The sequence below is a fragment of the Staurois parvus genome, unplaced genomic scaffold, assembly GCF_062004578.1.
Source record: "Staurois parvus isolate SC_StPar_1 unplaced genomic scaffold, SC_StPar_1.0 ptg000155l, whole genome shotgun sequence".
In the NCBI taxonomy this organism is placed as follows: Eukaryota; Metazoa; Chordata; class Amphibia; order Anura; family Ranidae; genus Staurois; species Staurois parvus.
In genome coordinates, this window is record NW_028317951.1 from 3,288,003 (window position 1) to 3,311,437 (window position 23,435).

Sequence of the window (23,435 nt, forward strand, 5' to 3'; positions counted from 1 at the left end):
GATATGTTGCTACATTTAGATTATTGGACATTGGCAAACAGAGCTGTTAGGATCCCCTTATAACCCCTCCCACTGATGGGTATCCCCAGTATAAAGCAATAAGGATTAACGGAGACACGGTCTGTCCAGTTTACTATACTGTACTCCAAGAAATGGATTTTTACAGGCAAGTCAAAAATCCTTTCTTTTTTTGATCGTACAGTACAGGACATAGGCATAGTTTGACCAGGACACCCAGAAGCAATACATAAAAAGAGGTGGGCAACAGAGCAACAGGCCCACAGCAAATAAACAAGGGTTTAAGACCCTAACTAGACAGCTACTCATAGCACCTCACGGCAGATGTTGGCATCAGCAGAGGCTTGAACATTCACCTGGCAAAACTTGTGAACCTAAGACCAGGTGGCAGCTTTACAAATCAGTGAAACAGATGTTTTATGCTGAAAAGCCCAAGAAACTCCCACAGACCTAGTGGAGTTGGTCTTAACAGGAAAGGAGGGAACCTTGTCCTGTAGGGAATAGGCTTTAACAATGACCTGTCGAATCCACCTAGCGACAGTGAAACGAGAAGCGGGATGCTCTATGTGAGAGCCATCCATTGGGACAAAAACAGAATCTTTAAAGCCGGCCATAAATAGCCTAAATATTGTCCGGTTAGGCAGGGACCGGCCAAGATTCGAGCCATGTATGGGCAGGTTGAAAGTACCCAAGTTCAACCATACTGTCGGATTTTACATTTGATTATTGCTAGTGACTATTATAGGCGATAGCAGTAATCACTGTATTCTCCCAGCAGGGACTGCTACCTTGAAGGAATTCCCCCATTAACACTGACTCTGTTGATGGGGGAATTGAGCGATTTTTCTTTCCTGCAGCCCGTGGTGTCCAGGGCAGGTCACAAGTATTCCAGATGGTATGTGGGATCCAGCGCAGACTTCTGAGAGTTGAGGATCCGACTGCAGTTCTGTAGAATCTGTACAGTTCTTTGTATGTTGGCATTGAAAGCCTGGACTGATTGATCCTTCACTAGCAGATCATACAGGTAACCCACAGTGTAAACACCCTGATGAAGGCCTCAGGAGCAGTGGATAGGCCAAACTGCAGAGCCACAAACCGAAAATGATAGTCACCCTCAAGAAAATGTAAAAAATCACTGGTGTGTGGGGGAAAATGGAATTGTGTAAGTAGGCATCCTTGATTTCCACTGATGCCAGTGGATCTCTCTACTACAGGGATGCAATGAATGACCTGGCTGATTCTATTTGAAACTTCTGAAGTAAGATGTTCAGGCACTTCAGGTCCAGGATAGGACAAAAATTGCCCTTGGCTTTTGAAACCATGAACAGATTGGCGTAAAACAAAGAAAAAGAGATCAGGAAAAACTGGTACCAAACATAACCTAACAAAAGGTAGTCAGGAACCCTGATAAAATTCAACATATTTTATTGAACAACATGATTAAAATTCCATAAAAACATCGCAGATATGCTACTGCATAATAGGTGCCCTATGTAGAGTGAACCTTGCTATGTCCTCCAGTATGTAAATGGTGCATAGATTAAGAAGATAACATCCTTGTGAATATTCCAATGTCTGACAAATGATGGAGGATACTCTGCAGGAAATACCGGAAACCCGACGTGTTTTGCCATACAGTTGTTTCTTCAGGGGGCCCTATAATTTCAAAGGGGCAAATTTCAGTAAATTTACAACAAAAACGTAAAAAAAAAATATATACCATCAGAACATGTATATATTACAAAACAGGGATTGTGTACTCGCTGTATATTCATCATAGTAACACTTCAATGCAGAAATCTACAGTCATGGCAGGACAGGAAAAAGGGACAGCAAAATTCTGGGCAGTAGATGTAGGAACCACTGTGGCACTTGGTAACTGGTAGATTATAAAAATATATATATATTCATACAGTGTAATCAATGACAATAATCCAAATATTGAATATTTAGGAAAATTTGACCATCTCAAAGGACAATACTCTAAAAGTGGTAGTAAAAAGTATAATAAAAAATTGATTATAGATAAATACCAAAAAATATAGCGACTGGATAAGGGAGACAGCAGCAACACCCTCTTCACATATACATATCCAACAGTAAGATCATCCAAGATCAGTGCAAGAAAACGTAGTCGCCATTACTATAATCTAGAAATGTTTTTCTTTTTATGTACACCGTTTTGTAAACGAAGGAGCTCAAAAATACAAAACTCAAAAAAAGCGTAAACAAATAGATGAAATGGAGTGTGAAAGGATGATGGTACTGACCTTTAGTCCAGGAAAAACTCAACACTATGCAGTGCAATTCCGGTCCTGACAGCCTGATCACCATAGTACTTGTCAGCTCATTTATATCCCCTTGAAAATGGACATCTGACAGGGGCTCCTTCCTGTGCCCTCCACACAGGATTCCAGTGTCAGCAGAGCAGGCAGGTATGCGAGGCGGGAACAGGATGTCTGCGAACCACCAAGCTGACGCTGACCGGCTGTGTGTGCAACACAGAAGCTATCCATGCCAAGAGTCAAGTCCTAGCCTCCACCAGACACCTCGACCCAACACCACCCAATCCGCAGACGGGGAAAAAAGAAAAAGCCCTATCCGTAAACAAATCCACATACACTGGCAACCAGACAGGACAGCACCCAGCCGTCTAAACCAAACCATACACGCCATCGAGGAGGCAAAATGTAGGAGGAGAATGAAGCAGCTCACATACCCTATTGATACTGACCCAAAAGAAGAGAGGAAAAAAAAGTGTGTGTGTGTGGGGGGGGGGGGGGGTTTGGGGTCAATTCCCCTGCATGAAAAAAGAGAGACTGGTATTTATCTGCCTAGAAGTTTGCATAATGTATATACTGTAGAAGGCAACCATCACACCAAATGTACATCTAAAAGGAAGAACAGAAAAAAAAAGAAACGGGTTAACCCATTATTCGAAAGTCAAGCTATAATATAGCCACAAAAGGAAGGATGGTGAACTAAACAGAACTTCCTAAGGTATGTGTTACAAAAAAGGCTTGTAACTAATATGTACATTGAGGCCTGGTGTTTTTCTGCCCTCCAGTGTAAAATCCATTTAGTTTCCAAATGTCCCTACCCCTTGCAGAGGTGGGGACATGTTCCAGTGCAAAACATTCGATAGCAGATAGGTCAAAGTTATGATAAAGTCCAACGTGTCTGCTAATTGTGGTCACCATTTTGCCATTTTTAAATAAACATATATGGTCTCAAATTTGTTTCCAAAAAGGTCTACAGGTTTTTCCAATGTAAAAGGCATTGCATTTACAGCTCATAAAGTAGACCATGCCTATGGTTTTGCAATCGATATGATAACAGGGTGACCAACATTGTCCATTTGGAGGTCTGACCTGGGTGCCCTCCTTTACCCATTCACAAAATTCATAGTGATGACATTTAAAAGTGCCATGACCTCTGCACCCCTGTCCAGAATCGTGGGTGAACTAGGAAGATGAATCCTAATTGGGAGGTCTCTAATTGATTTAGCTCTCCCAAATGTTACCATTGGTCTGGGACCTACATACTTGGCAGCAATTGGATCATCCGTAAGGAAATGCTAATGACATGCAAGAATTTTCCCTAAATGGGAATATTGTTGAGAATATCTTTTAGTATTAGCCTGGTATGTTGTATTGAAGATTCTACTGTCTTGGAGTGAATGAGAGAGTCTCTTGTTTTCATTTTGGCCCTATTGAAAGCCTTTTTTAGGCAACTTTTACTATAGCCTCTCACCATCCCCACCGTGAAACGTGGTGGCAGCAGCATGTTGTGGGGGTGCTTTTCTTCAGCAGGGATAGGAAAGCTGGTCAGAGTTGATTGGAAGATGGATGGAGGCAAATGCAGGGTAATTTAGAAGAAAACCTGTTAGTCTGCAAAAGACTTGAGACTGGGGCGGAGGTTCACCTTCCAGCAGGACAATGACCCTAAACATACAGCCAGAGCTACAATGGAATGGTTTAGAGCAAAGCATATTCATGTGTTAGAATGGCCCAGTCATAGTCCAGACCTAAATCCAATTGAGAATCTGTGGCAAGACTTGAAAATTGCTGTTCACAGATGCTCTCCATCCAATCTGCCAGAGCTTGAGCTATTCTGCAAAGAAGAATGGGCAAAAATGTCACTCTTTAGATGTGCAAAGCCGGTAGAGACATCCCCCAAAAAACTTGCAGCTGTAATTGCAGTGAAAGGTGGTTCTACAAAGTATTGACTTAGGGGGCTGAAAACAATTGCACGCCACACTTTTCACATATTTATTTGTAAAAACTTTTGAAAACTATTTATCATTTTTCTTCCACTTCACAATTATGTGCCACTTTGTGTTGGTCTAACACATAAAAACCCAATAAAATACATTTACGTTTTTGGTTGTAACATGACAAAATACTGAAAATTTTAAGGGGTATGAATACTTTTTCAAGGCACTATATGTCTGAATTGCCTGCAAGGCACTGTACATACGTTATATAAACATCTAGGCGGATAAATCCTGGTCTCTTTTTTCATGCAGGGAGATCGACACAGCCCCTCCGCGCGCCCCCCGTTTTTTGTTTTTTTCTCTCTTTCTTTTGGGTCAGTATCAATAGTGTATGTGAGCTGTTCGGTTGGGTGATGCTGAGTTGAGGTGTCTGGTGGGGGCGCTTGACGGGACAGGGACGGCTTCTGTGTTCCAACACCCCCACCCCTCCTTGTTTGCGTTTCAGTGTCTAGGGGATGAGGGTGCACATGGTGGGTGTGTGACATGTCTGGCGCCTGCCAGTCGACGTCGGCTTGGTGGTTCGTGGATATCCTGTTGCTGCCCTGCCACCCCTGGGCATACGTGGCGTTCACTGCAGGCTGCGCATGCCCTGAAGAGTACCCGCCCGCTTTTCCGCTGATGCTGGAATCCTGCGTGTCGGGTGTAGGGAGGAGTCCCCTGTCAGGTGACCATTTTCAAGGGGATATAAATGGACTAAGAACTTTGGTGGTCAGGCTGTCAGTACTGTGTGGACCGGTATTGCACTGCATAGTGTTGAGTTTTTCCTTGACTAAAAGGTCAGTACTGTCATCCTTCCACACTCCATTACATCTATCTTTTTGTTATTCTTGAGTTTTGTATTTTTGTTTGGAAAAAATAATTTTCTTTTCAAGTAATGGAGACTACATTTTCTTGCAGTGATCTTGGGTGATCTTACTGTTGAATATCTATATGTGAAGACGGTGTTGCCCTTATCCCCGTCGCTATATTTTTTATCTTTAGTTATTTATCTATCATTGTTTTTTTTCATTGAATTTTTACTACCACTTTTGAAGTGAGTGTTGTCGTGTGAGATGGTCAAATTTTCCTTAAAGTATAACTAAAGGCAACCTTAGGTTGTCCCCAGAAATGTAATAAAGGGGAAATATTCCAATGGGGACACGAGTTCTGGTGACTTGGGGTTCCCCAAGGAATTCCCTTAATTTGAAGGGATTTCTTCCCACTGTTTGGCTTTGGGACAAGAAGTGAAGGGAAATCTCTGCAATGGGACACAGATGGCAAAACAATCCAGCATGAGCTATGATCCTTACTCTGTCCAAAATGAAAAAAAAAATAATTTCCTAAAGTTTTACTTAAGCAACTTTTTCTCTCAGCATAAGTTGCATTGTTATGGCCAGTAAAGATGCTGATGTGTCCTATGCTCCTTGCTAAAGCAATTAGATGGTGAAAAAAAATTCTGACGGGTTATAACCCTCCCTTGCTCTATCCAAAAGGAAAAAAAAAGGTTTGCCTATAGTTCTACTTTATTATTCAATATTTGGATTTTTGTCATTTAATATACAGTATGTATATATATTTTTTATAATCTACCAGTTACCAAGCTGCCACAGTGGTTCTCACTTCTACTGCCCACAATTTTGCTGCGCCCTTTTCCTGTCCTGCCATGACTGTGTTTCTGCGTTTAACCAGTAGCCTACAGGGCACTTATACCCCCTTCCTGCCCAGGCCAATTTTCAGCTTTCAGCGCTGTTGCACTTTGACAACTGCGCGGTCATGCAACACTGTACCTATATGAAATTTTTATAAATTTTTTTTTTTGTGACAGAGCTTTATTTTGGTGGTATTTAATCACCTCTAAAGTTTTTATTTTTTCTTAAACAAACCAAAAACCACTGAAAATTTTGAAAAAAAAAATTTTTTCTTAGTTTTTATTATAAAATTTTGTAAATAAGTGATTTTTCTCCTTCACTGATGTGCGCTAATGAGGCTGCACTGATGGACACTGATGGACACTGATAGGTGGCACTGATGGGCATTGACAGGCATCACTGACGGGCACTGATAGGCGGCACTGACGGGCACTGATAGGCGGCACTGACGGGCACTGATAGGCGGCACTGACGGGCACTGATAGGCGGCACTGATTGGCAGCACTGATAGGCAGCACTGACTGGTACTGATGGGTGGCACTAAGAAAAGGAGAGAAGCGCCTCTAAGTGCAATGTCTTTTTAATCAAGTCTAAATGTAGAAACACTCACATGTGTGAAGTAATCTGAGGGAGGACTCACCGCTGTTCCCCTCCAGCCACCACGCTGTTCCAGCCGAGAGCTGACCTCCCCACATCGCAGTAAGATGACGGCTCTTCACCTGGGTTACCACCCCACCGTTAACTATTGTTAACCACGGTTTTTAAGCTTATGATTACTTCACACATGTGAGTGTTTCTACATTTAGACTTGAATAAAAAAACTTAGAGGCGCTTCTCTCCTTTTCTCATCTACAGAGGTTGCTACAGCTTATTTGGAAGCCTTGCCCTCAGTGCCACATGGAATCCTACGCTCTTCATACAGTAGCCACTAATACCACGATCACCCCATACTACTATTTCCCAGGACTTTGCAGTGTTTGCGCTGTTACAACTCTTCCTCATTTTTACTGATGGGTAGCACTGACTGGCACTGATGGGTGGCACTGAAAGGCAGCTCAGATGGGCACTGATATGTGGCATTGATGTGGTACTGATGGGCACTGAAATGTGGCACTGATGGGCACTGGCAGGTGACATTGATGAGCACTGAGAGCTGGCACTGATGGACACTGACAGGTGGTGCAGCTGGGGCTACACAGATCATCAGGGCTCTGATGATCTGTGTACATGTCCCCTCCGAAGAATGCCGATTATAGTCTCTCCTCTCCTTACGAGCTGTCAGCGTGTCAGCTCGTGAGGAGAGAAATGCCGATAACTGGCATTTCCCTGTTTACATGTGATCAGCTGTGATTGGACACAGCTGATCACATGACCAAGCCGACATCTTCGGATCTTTCCGTGGATCGGTGATCCGCTGTGTCCGAGGGACACCGCCGATCGCTGCATGCGCGGTTAGAATGGGAGGACATCATATGACGTCCTCCCAGAACGAGAGAACCACCTTGCGTCCATCATATTACTATATGGCGGGCGGGAGGTGGTTGAACAATAGTACACCACTGTTACAAGTGTATAAATATCCCGCACCTCCTATGTGTGAAATCTAAAATATAAATGCTAATGAACAAGTCAACCGATAATATGCAGAGGTGGCTGCATACAACCAAAGTGTTCCCACAATATGATCTAGTATCCCAATAAGTGTGATGTCGCGCCTCCCTAAAAAATATCTATATGGTGCCAAAATGTGCAAAAATATATAACGACCAAATCTAGTAAATTTCTTCCTGCGCTGACGTGTTGTGGTGTAGCAGGCCTATTGCTGAGCTGTACGTCCCAGGACTGGAATCTACACCTGGATACCAAGAACTGAGTTCAGGGAGAGCCGGACACTGACAGAGAGAAACAGGGATTGAACATTTAAAGGACCAGGCCACTCAGAATTAGAGTACAGCATAGAGCAGACATAGGATGGAATAACAACAAAAGGGAAGCCCATGTACATGAGGAGCTGACCTAAGGATCCCAGATAAGGGGAACACGTGCATATGATCTGTAAGTGGACAGGTCCAAGAGTGGAGGTGAGCACTTGATTGAACGGTGGTGGACAACACGATTGTATGTTTTGGAAATAACACAGGAGGTCCATATATATATATATATATATTTGGACACAGGCACAATTTTGGTATTTTTTCAGGTACTTACCAAAACATATTCAAGCTATAGTTGTATAATGGATATGGGCTGAAAATGCACACTCTCAGGTTTAATATGAGGGTATGTACATCCAAATTGAAGGAAGGGTTTAGGAATTACAGCTTTTAAGAGTAGCCAACCCCCCTTTTTTTCAAGGTACAAAAAGTAACTGGACAATTTGAATATAATCAATATTAAAATGTTCAATTTCATATTTTTTTGAGAATCCTTTACTCGCAATGACTGCATGAAGTCTGGAACCCATGGACATTACTAAAGACTGGGTTTCCTCCTTTATGCTTTGCCAGGCTCTAACTGCAGCTGTCTTCAGTTGTTCTTTGTGGGTCTTTCTGCCTTTAGTTTTGCCTTCAGCAAGTGAAATACATGCTCATTTGGGTTGAATTCAGGTGATTGACTCGGCCATTGCAGAATATTCTACGTCTTTTCCTTCAAAAGCTCCTGGGTTGCTTTTGCAGTGTGTTTTGGATCACTGTCCATCTGTACTGTGAAGCTCCGTCCAATCAACTTTGCTGCATTTGGCTGAATCTGGGCTGACAGTATATCTCTAAACACTGCAGAATTCATCCAGCTGCTTCTGTCACATCATCAATAAACACCAATGACCCAGTGCCACTGGAAGTCATGCATGCCCATGCCATCACACTGCCTCCACCATGTCTTACAGATGATGTTATGTGCTTTGGATCATGAGCTGTTCCAAGCCTTCTCCACACCTTTTTTTTCTTCCTGTCATTCTGGTACAGATTAATCTTAGTTTCATCCTTCCAAAGAATGCTTTTCCAGAACTGGTCTGCCTTTTTTAGATGTTTTTGGGCAAAGTCTAATCATCCTTTTCTATTCTTCAGGCTTACGAATGATTTGCACCTTGTGGTGAACCCCCTGTATTTTTTCTTGTGAAGTCTTCTCTTGATTGTAGACTTTGACAATGATACGTCCACCTCCTGAAGAGTGTCCTTCACTTGTCTGGATATTGTGAATGGGTTTTATTCACCATAGAGAGGATCCTGTGATCATCCACCACTGTTGTCTTCTGTGGATGTCCATGCCTTTTTATGTTGCTGAGCTTTCCTCAGAATGCACCAAACTGTTGATTTGGCCACTCCTAATGTTGCTGCTATCTCTCTGATGGATTTGTTTTGTTTTTGAAGAATGACAATAGCCTGCTTCACTTGCCTGGACAGCTCCTTTGGAAGCATGATGTAGGTTCACAGCAATAGATTCCAAATGCAAATACCACACTTAGAATCAACTCCAGACCTTTCATCTGCTTAATTGACGGAGTAGCCCACATCTGGCCATGAAACCGCTTTTGATTCAATTGTCCAATTACTTTTACTTTTGGTCCCTTGAAAAAGGGGGATGGCTAATCTTACGAGCTGTAATTCCTAAACTCTTCCTCCAATTTGGATGTACATACCCTCAAATTAAACCTGAGAGTGTACACTTTCAGCCCATATCCATTATATAACTATAGCTTGAATATGTTTTGGTAAATACCTGAACAAAATTAAAATTGTGCCTGTGTCCAAATATATATGAACCTGTGTGTGTGTGTGTGTGTGTGTGTGTGTGCGTGTGTGTGTGTATATATATATATATATATATATATATATATATATATATATATATATATATATATATATATATATATATATATATATATATATATATATATATATATATTCAAAACAAGATCTCAGAGTTGTAACAATCAAGGATCGCATATCACAACATCGCTCCTTCATTCCTAAATGGTTCATAAACATTTTATGGCATATGATCATAAGGACACTGATTTAAAATATATGATATTGGAAGAGGTAAAAAAAAAAAAAAAAAGGACATAAATTCTTAAATTAAAACAAAAGGAGCACCCTTTGTTTGAATAGGGATTATGATTTGTATTTATTTTTGTAATTTGGTATATTTATGTTTTGTCCATTATTTCTTTTAGACCTATGAGAAATGGAATAGAACGGGCAGGGTGAAATAATTAATTTTCTGTATCAGTTTGTTTGGATTTATGATGATGGTTAATTAATTCTTCAGATTTTGTTTTTGTACAGTTGGAATTGCAGTATATGGATAATATGCTATAATATATGATAAATTATTTGTTTATGGTTTCATTTTTTATATAAAGGTATTTCCTAATATGAGAGTAAAGCTATAGTGCTGCTATAGTGCTATAGATGAGATGTACCTTTGCAACCACACCCTGTGTTTAGTTATATAGAGTGATCTTTTGATATCTAGCATTACAATTGTAGCGTGATGAAGAGCAGTGTTATGCTTGAAACTGCACAGTCAGCACTAATTTTTGTATGAAGATACACTTGAAGTAAAGAGAGAATTTTTGCAACTTGGAGATCTTGTTCTCATTTCTTTTTGGATGTTTTATATGGATGGAATTATTGGAGCCCGTCGTTAATGAGATCTCCAACAGATAAGCTCTGCAATACAACAGGAGTTACCTGCTCTAATTTTTCAGATATATATATCTATATATTTTAGGGAGGCGCAACATCACACTTATTGGGATACTAGTGCACCAGTGTTATTATGATGAATATACAGGGAGTACACAATCCCTATTTTGTAAGATATTTGTGTTCTGAGAGTATATTATTTTATTAAGCAACTGTATGGCGAAACATGGCAGAATTTCCTGTATTCCCTGCAGAGTGTCCTCCATCATTTTCCAGATATTGGAATATTTACACGGATGTTTTCTTCTTAATCTCTGTACCATTCATATACTGGAGGCTTAAAAAATATGCATAAATATAGTCCCACAGTGTCCAGAAAAAAACAAAACCACAATATAAACCCAACACATTTGAATGGCCTTTTCCTGACAATCCTCTCCAGGCTGCGGTCATCCCTGTTGCTTGAGCACTTTTTTCTTCCACACTCTTCCCTTCCACATAACTTTCTATTAATGTGCTTTGATACAGCACTTTGGGAACATCCAACTTCTTTTGCAATTACCTTTTGAGGCTTTCCCTCCTTATGGAGGGTGTCAGTGATGGTTTTCTGCACAACTGTCAGGTCAGCAGTCTTTCCCATGATTGTGATTCCTACTGAACCAGACTGAGAGACCATTTAAAGGCTCAGGAACCCTTTGCAGGTGTTATGGCTTAATTAGCTGATTAGAGTGGGACACTTTGAGCGGAGAATATTGCACCTTTTCGCAATATTCTAATTTTCTGAGATTGTGGATTTGGGGTTTTCATGAGCTGTAAGTCATAATCATCACAATTATGACAAATCACGGCTTGAACTATCTTGCTTTGCATGTAATGAGTCTATCTCATATATTAGTTTCACCTTTTAAGTTGCATTACTGAAATAAATGAACTTTTGCACAATATTCAAATTTTTCGAGTTTCACCTGTACACTAATTTGTGTACAGATATAAAGATTGAGGTAGGGATTCAGTCGACCCTGTTAATTTTAAGTGCCCTGTTAATATGAATTGTTTTGTGTGGCAACAACATTTAAAAGCTCTGAAGAAACAAATACTGATGTCCGACATTTTGACATGTTGGTGAGTGCAAGACAATCTACATTCCTTTCTGTGGTGAAAACATACTGTCATTTGTACACTGCAGAGATCCGCAGGGGTATAGTATATTCAATTGTTATGTTGTGGTAGCCAAAGGATGTTGCAGTGCACACCCACACTAATTGCATGTGAATGTTGCAACTTTGGATGTGAATAAAGAGCTTCAGCATCACTTCCAGCCAATGGAGCATTCAAGGGAAGTTCCTACTACCAACCCAAATATATGGCATAAGCCTTGACAAGGACGCCTAAATTCTTTATACCAGCAGTCAAAATGCAGAAAAATGTGAAATCTTTTTTAGGGTGTAAATAAAAAAAAATTTCTACTGCCATCCACTTACTACTTTGAAGAATGCATCGGAACGGTTGTGAAAACCTCTCCTGAATGAGAATCATAGTGAATAGTTGAAGTTGGAATCATTTAACATGGACTGTTTATGTGGTGATCATACCAACATTTACACTTTTCTATTTTTTTCTATTCAGATCAAGGAAACTAAAAAAGCCATCAGGGACTCTGAAACTGGAGTAGAACAAATAGCTGTCGGCCATCACATCAAAGATCGGGCCCACATTGTCAAGCAATTGCAGAACAAAAAGACTGGGGATCGTGAACTTAACCAGGAGTTTTTAAATATGGATGAATGTGAGTGGTAGTAGTAATATGTGATGGTATCTTTAAGCTTAACTCTAGATCTTAGTGAACACATGCAGCAGCTGTATGTGCTGTATAAACTGTATGTAGCATCAGCAACATAAAAAGTATACAGCAGTGCAAAGGGAACTTTCCGTTCAGCATGTGGGAAATACAAAGTGTGGATGATAGAGAAGTGTAAAAACAGACAAAAGTAAGACAAACACAGTATCAGTGCTGCCAAAGCACAGAAAGAGGAGGAAATGGCTAAATTCATTAGGAAAGGAGACAAAACCTTTCTTTTTAGGTACATCTGGGATGGGAATAAAAAATACCATATGATCACAAAAATTAAAACTGGGTGCAACACTTATGTTGAGGGAGACTTGGATGTAGCAAACAATTTAAACAATTACTTCTGTTCATTGTTCTCAGAAATAAATTACACTAAAAAACAAGTAGGTGGATCATATTAGTGCAGGGGTGTCCAACCTGTTGACCCTCCTGGGCCATATTGGAAGAAGAGAAATTCTTGGCCAATGGCTGCACCTCTTCGTGGCTCACTGTGCTGCCAGCAGTTACTTGCGGTGATCACTGCTGCATGCAAAGTACAGAAGGAACTGCTGCTGCAATTTGCATCAGCTCCTGCTATTGTCATTCACAGCTAGTGAGCCAATGAGGAGAGAGCGCCGGGTGGGGCTGAGCTGTGTCTGCATGTGAATGGACACACAGAGCAGCGGCTCCGGAGCTGTTTTCTCTGGGGGCACTTGGCAGGAGGGAAGGGCCAGGAGTACCAGTGGGGGACCTGAGAAAAGGAGGATCGGGGCTGCTCTGTGCAAAATCATTGCACAGAGCAGGTAAGTATGACCTGTTTAAAAAAAAAAAAAAAAACCCGAGCCTTTACAGTCACTTAAATCACTGCCACAAAGGTCATGGGCTAATTTTCACCTTGGACATTATCTGCAATGAGTTGGTATGTTTATCTTTAAGACACATACTTATGAGTATCCTCCTTCCAGATCTGATTGATTAAAAATATCAAACTGATTTGTGTATAGCCAGTATAAATCTGTGAGTCAACCAATTGTTTCAGCTGGAAGAAAACATTTGAATGAATTTGGTGTGTTGTTTGTCTTCCAAGAGACATCACAGCTGGCTGATAAAGGTTCAGCCTGTGCAGAAAGCCTTTAGTAATGTAATACATAAATTTAATATTATGAGGGTCACAGTAAGGTAAGGTCTAAACTGTGTTGCGAAGTTCACCTGAATGCCCATGTATTTTATTGGAAATTATTTATTTTAGCAATGCATATTAATGACAAGATCCTGAAATTTAGAATCTTTAAATATAGCCTCTTTAAACTGTAACAACAATGCATGTGCAAGCTTCTATTACATCAAACGCTGATAATGGGTGAAGTGGATTATTATACAAGTAGGTATTTCTTCTATTTCAGCGGAGGCACCTTCATTTAACAGTGAATGGGACAAAGAAGTCTCCAGATTCAAACCTTTTGAGCAGAAACTGTCCATAGATGCTCCTAAACCGAAACACCACAGTACTCACTATTCTACTAAGATTGGGCTCCCAGATATGCCCAGAAGGTAAGTCTCATTCAACTTTATCAAGGTAAATGGGCAGTAATGTTGGTAAGTTTGTTTTTGTCAGTTTTTGATGCTGCAACGTTAAAAAAAAAAAAAAAGCTGTGTTTCCCTTCATGTGCACTTACCTGTTCTCTCTTTGTAACTGTAAAACAGACACTAACAATTAATTATTTCCTAACTTAACAACTAACCTACCCCTCTTAACTATTTCACTAACCATAAATCTTTAACCAGTAAGCCTTGATTCTCAACCTGACTAAACTCTTGAATTCAATTTTTAACACTTAGCTTTCCCCCAACATTTAACCACAGAAGCCCAAAGGCCCAGTTCACACCTTTTGTATTTTAGCACTTGTGTTATAAAGCAAAACAATGCATGTGTCATAAGAAATAATGTTCTTCAATGTGACCTTGCTGATCTTATGTGTCATGTTGCCGTTTGGAAATTGAGGCATATCCATTTTTTTTCTTACATTTTCATACATTGCATGTCCCTTAGTAGTCTATGGCAACACTTTAAAATACATACTGTAAATAGTGCATTTTAATGCATTTGGCATACATTGACAGCTGCTGCTAACAGGCAGAATTTATGAGAAGAGTGAGAAAGAAGTATGAAGTCACCATCCTGTTCTCTTTTGGTAACTATCGGATGAATCCTCTTCCTCTGCGCCTCCTGTTCAATCCCATATAGTAGCAGTTGCAAAAAGTGGCATAAAAACTGACATTTTTCTGTGTACAAGACAACCAAGAGGCAGATCCAAATTCCCAGTGATGTCACTGCAGGAAGTAGACCTCATTGGCTGGACATAAAAACACACAATGCATAAAAATGCATGGTAATGCATCAAGAACACTCTTCACTGCATATGGTAAACGCACCTCAAAGTGCTAAAATATGTGGTAAAAAACGTACCACAAAAAGTATAAAAGCAGACACGGATAAATGTGAATCTGGCATAACTTTTACTTTTAGCCCCTCTAACACTAACATAGCTTATCTAAATCCCTAATACTGACTTAAACTTTTGAGCAGAATATTTTCAATATCTAGCACTGGAAGCATGAGCACTGAACTGTGACATAGGGCCTAGATGCTGAATCCTAATGATCTGTGGTAATAATCTTTAAGTGGCTTCCAGTTTGTACATGAAGCTTAATGATAATGAACATGATAATGTTATGTTTAGTGTTGGCCTGTACACTGGAGTTTGTATGAACTGTCCAAATGTCAATTACAATTTTAAGGTTTTGTTGATGTTCTAGCTATTTATCAGAGTTTCCTTTATAACTTTTATTTCTGCCTTGTTTGAAAGAATACCATTAGCTCTAATATATATAAAAACTAGTGTTTTACTAAAGTAGACCTAAACCATTTCGTTGAAATCTGAACACAAATATAATGCTATAATGCAGCTGTTCCTATTGTTGCATTATTATTATACAGGATTTATATAGCGCCAACAGTTTGCTCAGCGCTGTATAATATAAAGGGAGACAATACAGCAACAATACAGTTCAATACAAGAGAGATAGGAGGGTCCTGCTCCTCAGGGCTTACAATCTAAGAGGGAGGGGCTGGTGGTACAAAAGGTAATAACTGTGGGGGATCGACTGCTAGGAGGATTAGAAGATTCCATTATTAGCTGAAGGCGGGATAGGCTTCCCTGAAGAGAGGTTTTCAAAAACCGCCTAAAAGTGGGCAGAATAGGCGATAGTCATTTAGTTTGGGATAGAGAGTTCCAGAGGATGGGGGAGGCTCTGGAGAAGTCCTGGAGATGAGCATGGGAGGAGGAGACAAGGGAGCTAGAGAGCATGAGGTTGTGGGAGGAGTGGAGAGGACGGTTTGGGTGATATTTTGGAGACAAGATTAGTGATGTAATTTGGGGCAGAGTTATAAATGGCTTTATATGTTATTGTTAATGTTTTGAATTTTATCCGTTGGGCAATGGGAAGCCAGTGGAGGGATTGGCAGAGAGGGGTGGCAGATACAAAACCATTAGTAAGGTGGATGAGTCTGGCAGCAGCATTCATGATAGACTGAAGAGGGGATAGCCTGTGATGAGGTAGGCCAATGAGGAGGGAGTTACAATAGTTAAGGCGAGATATAACAAGGAAGTGAATGAGTTGTTTAATGGTTCCCGAGGTTAGGAACGGGCGTATCTTAGAGATGTTGCGGAGGTGAAGTCTACAAGATTTGGACAATGATTGGATTTGGGGCTGAAAGAACTGATGGGAGAAGTCGGGGGGGGGGGGGGGGGCACGGGTGGAGGGAATAGTATGAGCTCAGTTTTTGAAAGATTTAGTTTGAGGAAGTGGAGTGACATCCATGCCGATATGTCACTTAGTAGGTTAATAATGCGAGAGGAGACTGAAGGGGTGAGGTGAGGAGTAGAAAGATAGATTTGTGTGTCATCAGCATAGAGATGGTACTTAGTCATGGCCAAAATAAAATATCAGTAAAGTGATAAAAAAACAAAAGATCCAAATAATAAAATAAACCTGGATGTCACTATGGGCACTGCAGAATCCCATTACAGTTCACTCTTCAGCCATTAAAAAATGTGCTCCGTGGTCATTCCATACTTGTAAGCTGTACACAGCCACAAAAACGCGAAGTAGTCAGTTCCCCTCCGTCTTGTCTAAATGCAGGATGGGCCTGATGATAAAAGCATGCTCCCAATACCAAAGGATCAATCGTGTCAGATTGTTCCATGCATTCACACTGCACAAACTTGCCAAAAATTGTCAAAAGGTAACATTGTTTTAAAAGCCTTTCCAGCTTAGTCTTTTTTCACACTGCCACACTGTGGTTTGGCAGCAGTGCAGTTTTCATGTGGGTTACCCATGGTTTCTCAAGAACTTCTATTCTGTCCCACTTTTTCTGGATGCACACCAAATGTCCTGCATGCTGCATCTTTGGTGCATTTTCAGAAAATGCACCAAAAACATGGGTCATGATAGAAATCTATAGGAAACCACAGTTACACTGCTGCAGGTAAACGGGCAGTGTGAGATGTTTTAGCTGACAAACATGTCATACTTACCTTTTCTGTGCAAAGGTTTTGCAAAGAGCAGTCACAAACCTCCTCTTCTGGAGTCCCGTCAGTAAGCTTGGCTCCTCTTCTCCGAGTGTCCCCATAGCAACTCACCTCCTATGGGGGACACTCATGCAGATTTAATCCTGAGCCTGGGCTGTTTGTGTCTATAGACACACACAGTGTGGCTCAGCCCCTTCCCCCCCCCCCCCCACTCCCTTCTCAGACTTTTTGACTGACAGCAGCAGGAATCAATGGCTATCTCTGCTCCTGAGTCTCCTATGAGGAGAGAGAGCTGAGAACAGTTTCTGCAGATGGGACAGCGCTGGATTGCGCTCAGTATTTAGGGGGAGACTGGGGGGGAACAACTTCTGAAAGTGTTTTTTTTTTTTTTTTAACCTTAATGCAGACAATGCATTAGATAAAAAAAAAATTGCCTTTAGGACTCGTTCACACCATACATGCATAAAAACTGATGGAATAAAATGTGCAGATTTGACTTGCATAGGCTTGTTCATGTCATGTGTAGGGACATGCGTATTTATTAAGTAAAATTGTTTTCTATGTACCCTGTTCAGACCATAACTACTGTTGTGAGTTTTTTTTCTGCACTCGCCAGTGAATTGTGGATAAAAGTCCTAAACAATGTTGCAATGTTTACAATGTAAAATCGCAGTTTAGGCAGACATTCTACAGTGTGTGTTTTGAGAAGCCAAATACAGGTGAACAGTGTAGCACAAATAATTACCCATGGGAGATCAGTGCTGTGACAGCAGTGATCCTCCTCAGGAATATGCAGAGGAGGGGGAAGATTCACTAAATCTAGAGAGTGCACAATCTGGTGCCGCTCTGCATAGAAACCAATCCGCTTCCAGGTTTTATTGTCAAAGCATAATTGAAGAAGCTGAAGTTAGAAGCTGATTGGCTACCATGCACAGCTGCACCAGATTCTGAGTGCTCCAGTTTTCGTAAATTTTCCCCAAGACGTCTTCTTGTAAGTGTAACTAAACAAACTCAGCTGATAGAGCTTGGTAAATAACAGAATCCCCCTAGTGCAACTGGTTGCCCAGCACACTGCCTACTCTGGCCAGCAAGATGGCAAAGTACATGGAAGACAGTCTAGCACAGCAATGGGCAAACTACGGCCTGGCGGACCTTTTAATCCAGCCCGCAGAGCTAGGCTCCTCTCACAGTCTGCCCTGAAGACCGATGTAGCATGAAAATCTGTCTCCTATGAGGATGTCCCCCTCGACGTATCTGCGCATGTGCCGGAGATCGCCGATCGGCTGCTAATGCCTGAAACTGGCACATGCGCAGATACGTCGAGGGGGACAGATCCTCATAGGAGACAGATTTTCATGCTACACCGGAATGGCGCGGGAACACGGCGAGAGGAACGCGTGGAGCAAAGGTAAGTGAATTGACACAGGGGGGACTTGGGGACTTAATATGGGGGATGAATTAATATGGGGGATGAATTAATATGGGGAATTAATTACTATATGGGGGATGAATTACTATATGGGGGATGAATTACTATGGGGGATGAATTACTATGGGGGATGAATTACTATATGGGGGATGAATTACTATGGGGGATGAATTACTATGGGGGATGAATTACTATATGGGGGATGAATTACTATATGGGGGATGAATTACTATATGGGGGATGAATTACTATGGGGGATGAATTACTATATGGGGGATGAATTACTATATGGGGGATGAATTACTATGGGGGATGAATTACTATATGGGGGATGAGTTACTATATGGGGGAATATTACTATGCTTACTATGGGGGAATATTACTATACTTACTATGGATGACACATACACATCATTCATTTACTCTTGGTCCGGCCCCCGGGTCCAATATATGAACCCATTGCGGCCCTCAAGTCAAAAAGTTTGCCCACCCCTGGTCTAGCATGTACTGGCTGTGGAGAAATCAGCTGTCATTCAGTCAATTTCAGAGATACTTGTTCTCCTCCTTCAAGATTAATCTTGAGGACGGAGAACGAGCATCTCCAAAACCACATGATTGACAGCTGATTTTTTCATAATCAAAATGTATTGGATTTTCTTCCAGGAGCTCATCTAACTTTCTGGCCACATATAAGCAATGTCTTGGACACCTGCTACTCTAGGTGCATTCTTCTAGGTGCATTTTTTAGCAAGCTCTAACCACTGGATTTGTTTGCCCACACTTCCCTACAGCCACCGTCCTAGAACTGTTCTTCCACTGGTAAATTCTTTGCAATACTTAAAGACGCTGTTCTGCACTTGTATTTAGCGTCTCATAAACACACGGAACTGCGATATGAACACATTAAAGAATGGTTCCTTGTGATTTTACTGAACTACCAGCATTTAGCACTCTGCAACATTTTTATTCTCCAGGTCTTTTACCTACAAATCACCTGCAAGCATAGATCTCCATTGCCATTGCTATTTATTTTTATTTTGGGTAATTGGGGGCACCCTGAATTTCAGAACAATGCAGCTGCTTTTATCCTAAAAGAGAATTGTGGGATTTAAAAACAAACAAAGAAGCAATCTTAGTCGCCTAGATGAATGCAGCATTGGGAGGAAGCTGCATCTGTTCCTCTTCTGCCAATTAAGACTGAGAACTGAGCAATCAAAGACCACTGATCTCTCAGTTCTCGGTCTTCAGAGATCAAAGAGCCAGTGACTGTCAGTTACTGGCTCTCTGCTCTGCCCCTCCAGCGCTTCACTGGAGCTCTTGGCTGTGGAGGGGGCGGGAGTGACTGGCGCAGGCTCTCAGCAGCCTGACATTAAAGTCGGGATCCCTCCAGAGTCTTGACCAGCCGAGTGATGCCATCCCTTAAATTACTGATAAATAATGTTCCTTGAGTTAATTCTTTCCCATTTGTTTCATTTATTTTATTATATACTTTGTATTTTGCTTTTTTTTATTTTTTTTCCACTTAATTTTATTTCTGCTACAAGAGGGCTGAAAAGCACAAAACAAAACTCCTCCCACCACTGAGCACTGTTGCACCCCTTTCACTCCTTCCCCAACACCGAACATCCTCCATACCCCCTGCACTCCTCCAACATTGAGCACCCTGAACCTCCCTGCATTCCCCCTCCAACGCTGAGCACTTCTGCAACCCTTGAACTCCTCCTCCATCACTGATCATCTCTAACTCCCCTTTCACTACTGATCACCTTGGCAACCCCAGACCCTGACACTGCTCACTTCCTTCCAGCAGCCATCTCTAACACCAGCTCTCCATGCAACTATGCTGCCAGGGCACTGATGCCCTACCTCTTGGTCCATCACAGCATTCGGTGCAAACATGTAAATAACAGACAGACGGGGCAGAAAACCAGCCTCACCCAGGTTCCATTATTACTAGCAGAATACACAGTTAATAACCCAACCTGAGCTAGCATCCAGCATTATCCAGAATCCATCTTTACCCACAGCACAAACAGTTTACACCACAACCTCATTTGCAGATACGGTCTCACCCAGAATCTATGCTAACACAAAGCACACAAAGTTAATGCCACAACTGCTGTTTGGGACCCAGTCTAACCCAGAATCCATCCTTATCCAGTTCACAAGTTTATATCACAACTTGTGCTAAGGGTCCAGCCTCATCCAGATTACATTTGGAACAGCACAAACAATTTATACTTCAGCTCGACCTGTAAGCTTGGTCTTCTCCAGAGCCTAAGCTGGGCATCTAGCTTTATCCACGTGATGTTAACTCAAATATTTGTAATAATTGTATAGCAAATCTTGGGTGTCACAAAGACAAGAAGTGATAGGAAATCTCTCCAGTGGTGGGGCGAAGGTGGCAACAAAATTTATGTTTTGATTTAAATGGAGAAGGGCTAGAATCTCTGTCACATTTTTATCACTGTTCCAGTAATGCTTGTAACCTTCATGGCTTGTCCTGGAGTCACAGGGACAAATTCTTCCCAACGAGTTAAACTACTATAATAAAAAAAACTGAGAGGTTTTAATTTTCCCCTATTGTAATTTTGACTTTTAACTATTTTGACTGTTGTGGTGGCCCACTTGCTTCACTACTTTGAGTCACCATTCTGTAACTTGTATGCATATCAGGAAAGTGATATAAACATTAGAACTGTTTGTTGCAGGTTAGTAAATATAAACATTGAAGCAAGGGGGTCATCATTGCAGCCAGCCATTTGGCATTTTCAAACAGGAAGGTGATCAATGGCAACCTCCATGGTTATCACATTACAAGTTTTAAATAAAGTGCCCTTTAATACTGCCCCTGGCCTTCTTGAGATAATTATACTATTTAGAACAGATGCCTCACAACACCATCCATCACTCTAAGTAAACTTATACTAAAGATCTGATAGCCATGGCTTTTCCTGGATTATGGTATTTTTCATGTGGCTCCCAGCCACCCTTTTTCAACACTTACCCTACTTTGAGATCTGCACTGCGTGCTATAACTAAATACTCAGGACAGCAAGGAAGTTACCAGACACTTAGGCTGAGTTCACACTGATGCATTGTGTTTTGGCACAGCTTGGATGTATGCACAGTTTCCCAGCGTTTTACACACATTTTTAGCCATGGTCTTTTTAGGTCGTGCATTTATGGCACGTTTTCTGAAAGTTCAGCAAAGATGCAGTTTGTAGAACTTTCAGAAAGCACAGCAGATACTTGCACATACAACCGCACTGCATCCAAAGCACAGAGCAGCAGTGTGAACCTGGCATAAAGCTGTGTTTTCACAGACCCAAAATCAGCCATATTTCACTTTGTGTGTACCTGTTTAAACAGAGGCCATTCATTAGACTGGTTTTGTCGACAGTCCTGCTGGAAAACCAGCATGCGATCAGTGCTTGCAGCTAATGTAATCAATGTATTCTGATGGGGGGGGGGGGGTTTTGTGTGGATGCGGAGATATGTCCATGTATATTCTGCTTAACTCTCACTGGATAACATTAGCACTGCAGTCATAATAGTGTTATCACTGAAAATCACTTGTCCAATTAGACCTACTTATCCTATTAACATTGCAGTATTGTTTTTTCATTAAATATTCCGATTTTTTTATTTGTTTTTTTTTTTCATTTGTAGGGAGCGATGCATTTCCAAGATGGTCATCTAGAAGGCAAAGTCAGATCTTTGGCTAAGAACTGAATCGGAACAATAAGACACATTGGTCAGCTAGGAGACACTTAAGGGGACTTCTTTCATCTAAGTTGTAATGGGGTCTTATAAATAAATAAGATCTGCACATATGAGCGGTTCTGCATTTTTTTTTTTTGTAAAGTCTACCATGACTGATGAGCTCTTCTCTATTTAGTTAGTAAGCTCAGCATACCAGTGATAATGCACTTTAGCAAATCAAAGACATATTTCCTTTATTACCAGCCAAGCAATAGTAAGCATTTTAAAAGAAAAATAAAACTGATACAGCATTATATTTCAAATAAAGGGTTTCTATAATTCTACAAACGGGTAAAAATACAGTAAAGCAGAAGTATGCCCTTTGTAGATGTCTATTTATGCACTTAATGCTGATACATTTTTTAAAAGCACTGTAGATTTATACTATGGGCTTAATATAGTAATGTTAACCTGTCACAAGACCAATCAATTCAAACCGTGCTTACAGTGCCTGGAAAAAAAAAAAGTATTCACACTCTTGGAAGTTATCATCTTTATTGTCACATGACACTGAATCACAGTAGATTTTTTTTTGCCCTGATCAACAAATACTTTTCCATGTGAAATCGGATCTCTGCAAAGTAAGTTAATGAAATTAATTACATAAAGAAACCCCCAAAATAACCTTAATCTGAGTGTATACCCCTCTTAATATGATACACTATCATTACCAGTTCAGCCATTTCATTTCCAAAGTCACATAATTAGTGAAATTGAGATCACCTGTGTGAATTCAAGGGTTTTCCAGTGATTTCAATATAAAGATTAACGTATCTAAGAAGTTAAACTGCTGATGAGTTAGTATTGTGGAATAACGTATACAATGAAGGGAAAAAAACACTCCAAGAAAATCTGTGAAAAGCAGAATTTAGAGGATGAAAAAATTTAAATTTCAAAGTCTCTGAATACCCCTTGAAATACAACTAAAACACGCAAAAAGCAATGGAATGGGTAAAGCAAAGTTTTAATTTGTGAAAAAGTGGTCACCTACCAAAAAAGGTTGGTGAGGAAGTGTACAAAAACTATTGAGGAAGGCCATGCTGAGATATGTGGCCACTCTGAGTTACAAGCCTCAGTGGCTGAGACTGGAGAGACTATGCATACAACTGTTGCCTAAGTGTTTATCCAGTTGCAGCTTTTATAGGACAGTGGTAAAAGAAAACCACTGTTCACTAAAACTCTCACCTACAGTTTGTCAGAAGGTACATTGAAGATGCCTAAATCAGCAGGAAGAAGAGTATGTGGTCTTA

General features: G+C 40.8%; 1 protein-coding gene across 3 annotated transcripts in view; it reads left to right on the forward strand.

The window, feature by feature from the left end:
* MLF1 (myeloid leukemia factor 1) overlaps positions 1–22,256 on the forward strand; it is an 82,253-nt gene extending 59,997 nt beyond the window's left edge. For all 3 annotated transcript variants that reach the window (XM_089675416.1, XM_089675417.1, XM_089675418.1), the window contains 3 exons: positions 12,198–12,357; positions 13,803–13,950; positions 22,093–22,256. In XM_089675416.1, the coding sequence (XP_089531542.1) occupies positions 12,198–12,357; positions 13,803–13,950; positions 22,093–22,123 (339 nt within the window). In that variant the 3' untranslated portion in view covers positions 22,124–22,256. The remainder of the gene's footprint in view (positions 1–12,197; positions 12,358–13,802; positions 13,951–22,092) is intronic.
* The last annotated feature ends 1,179 nt before the right edge of the window (positions 22,257–23,435 follow it).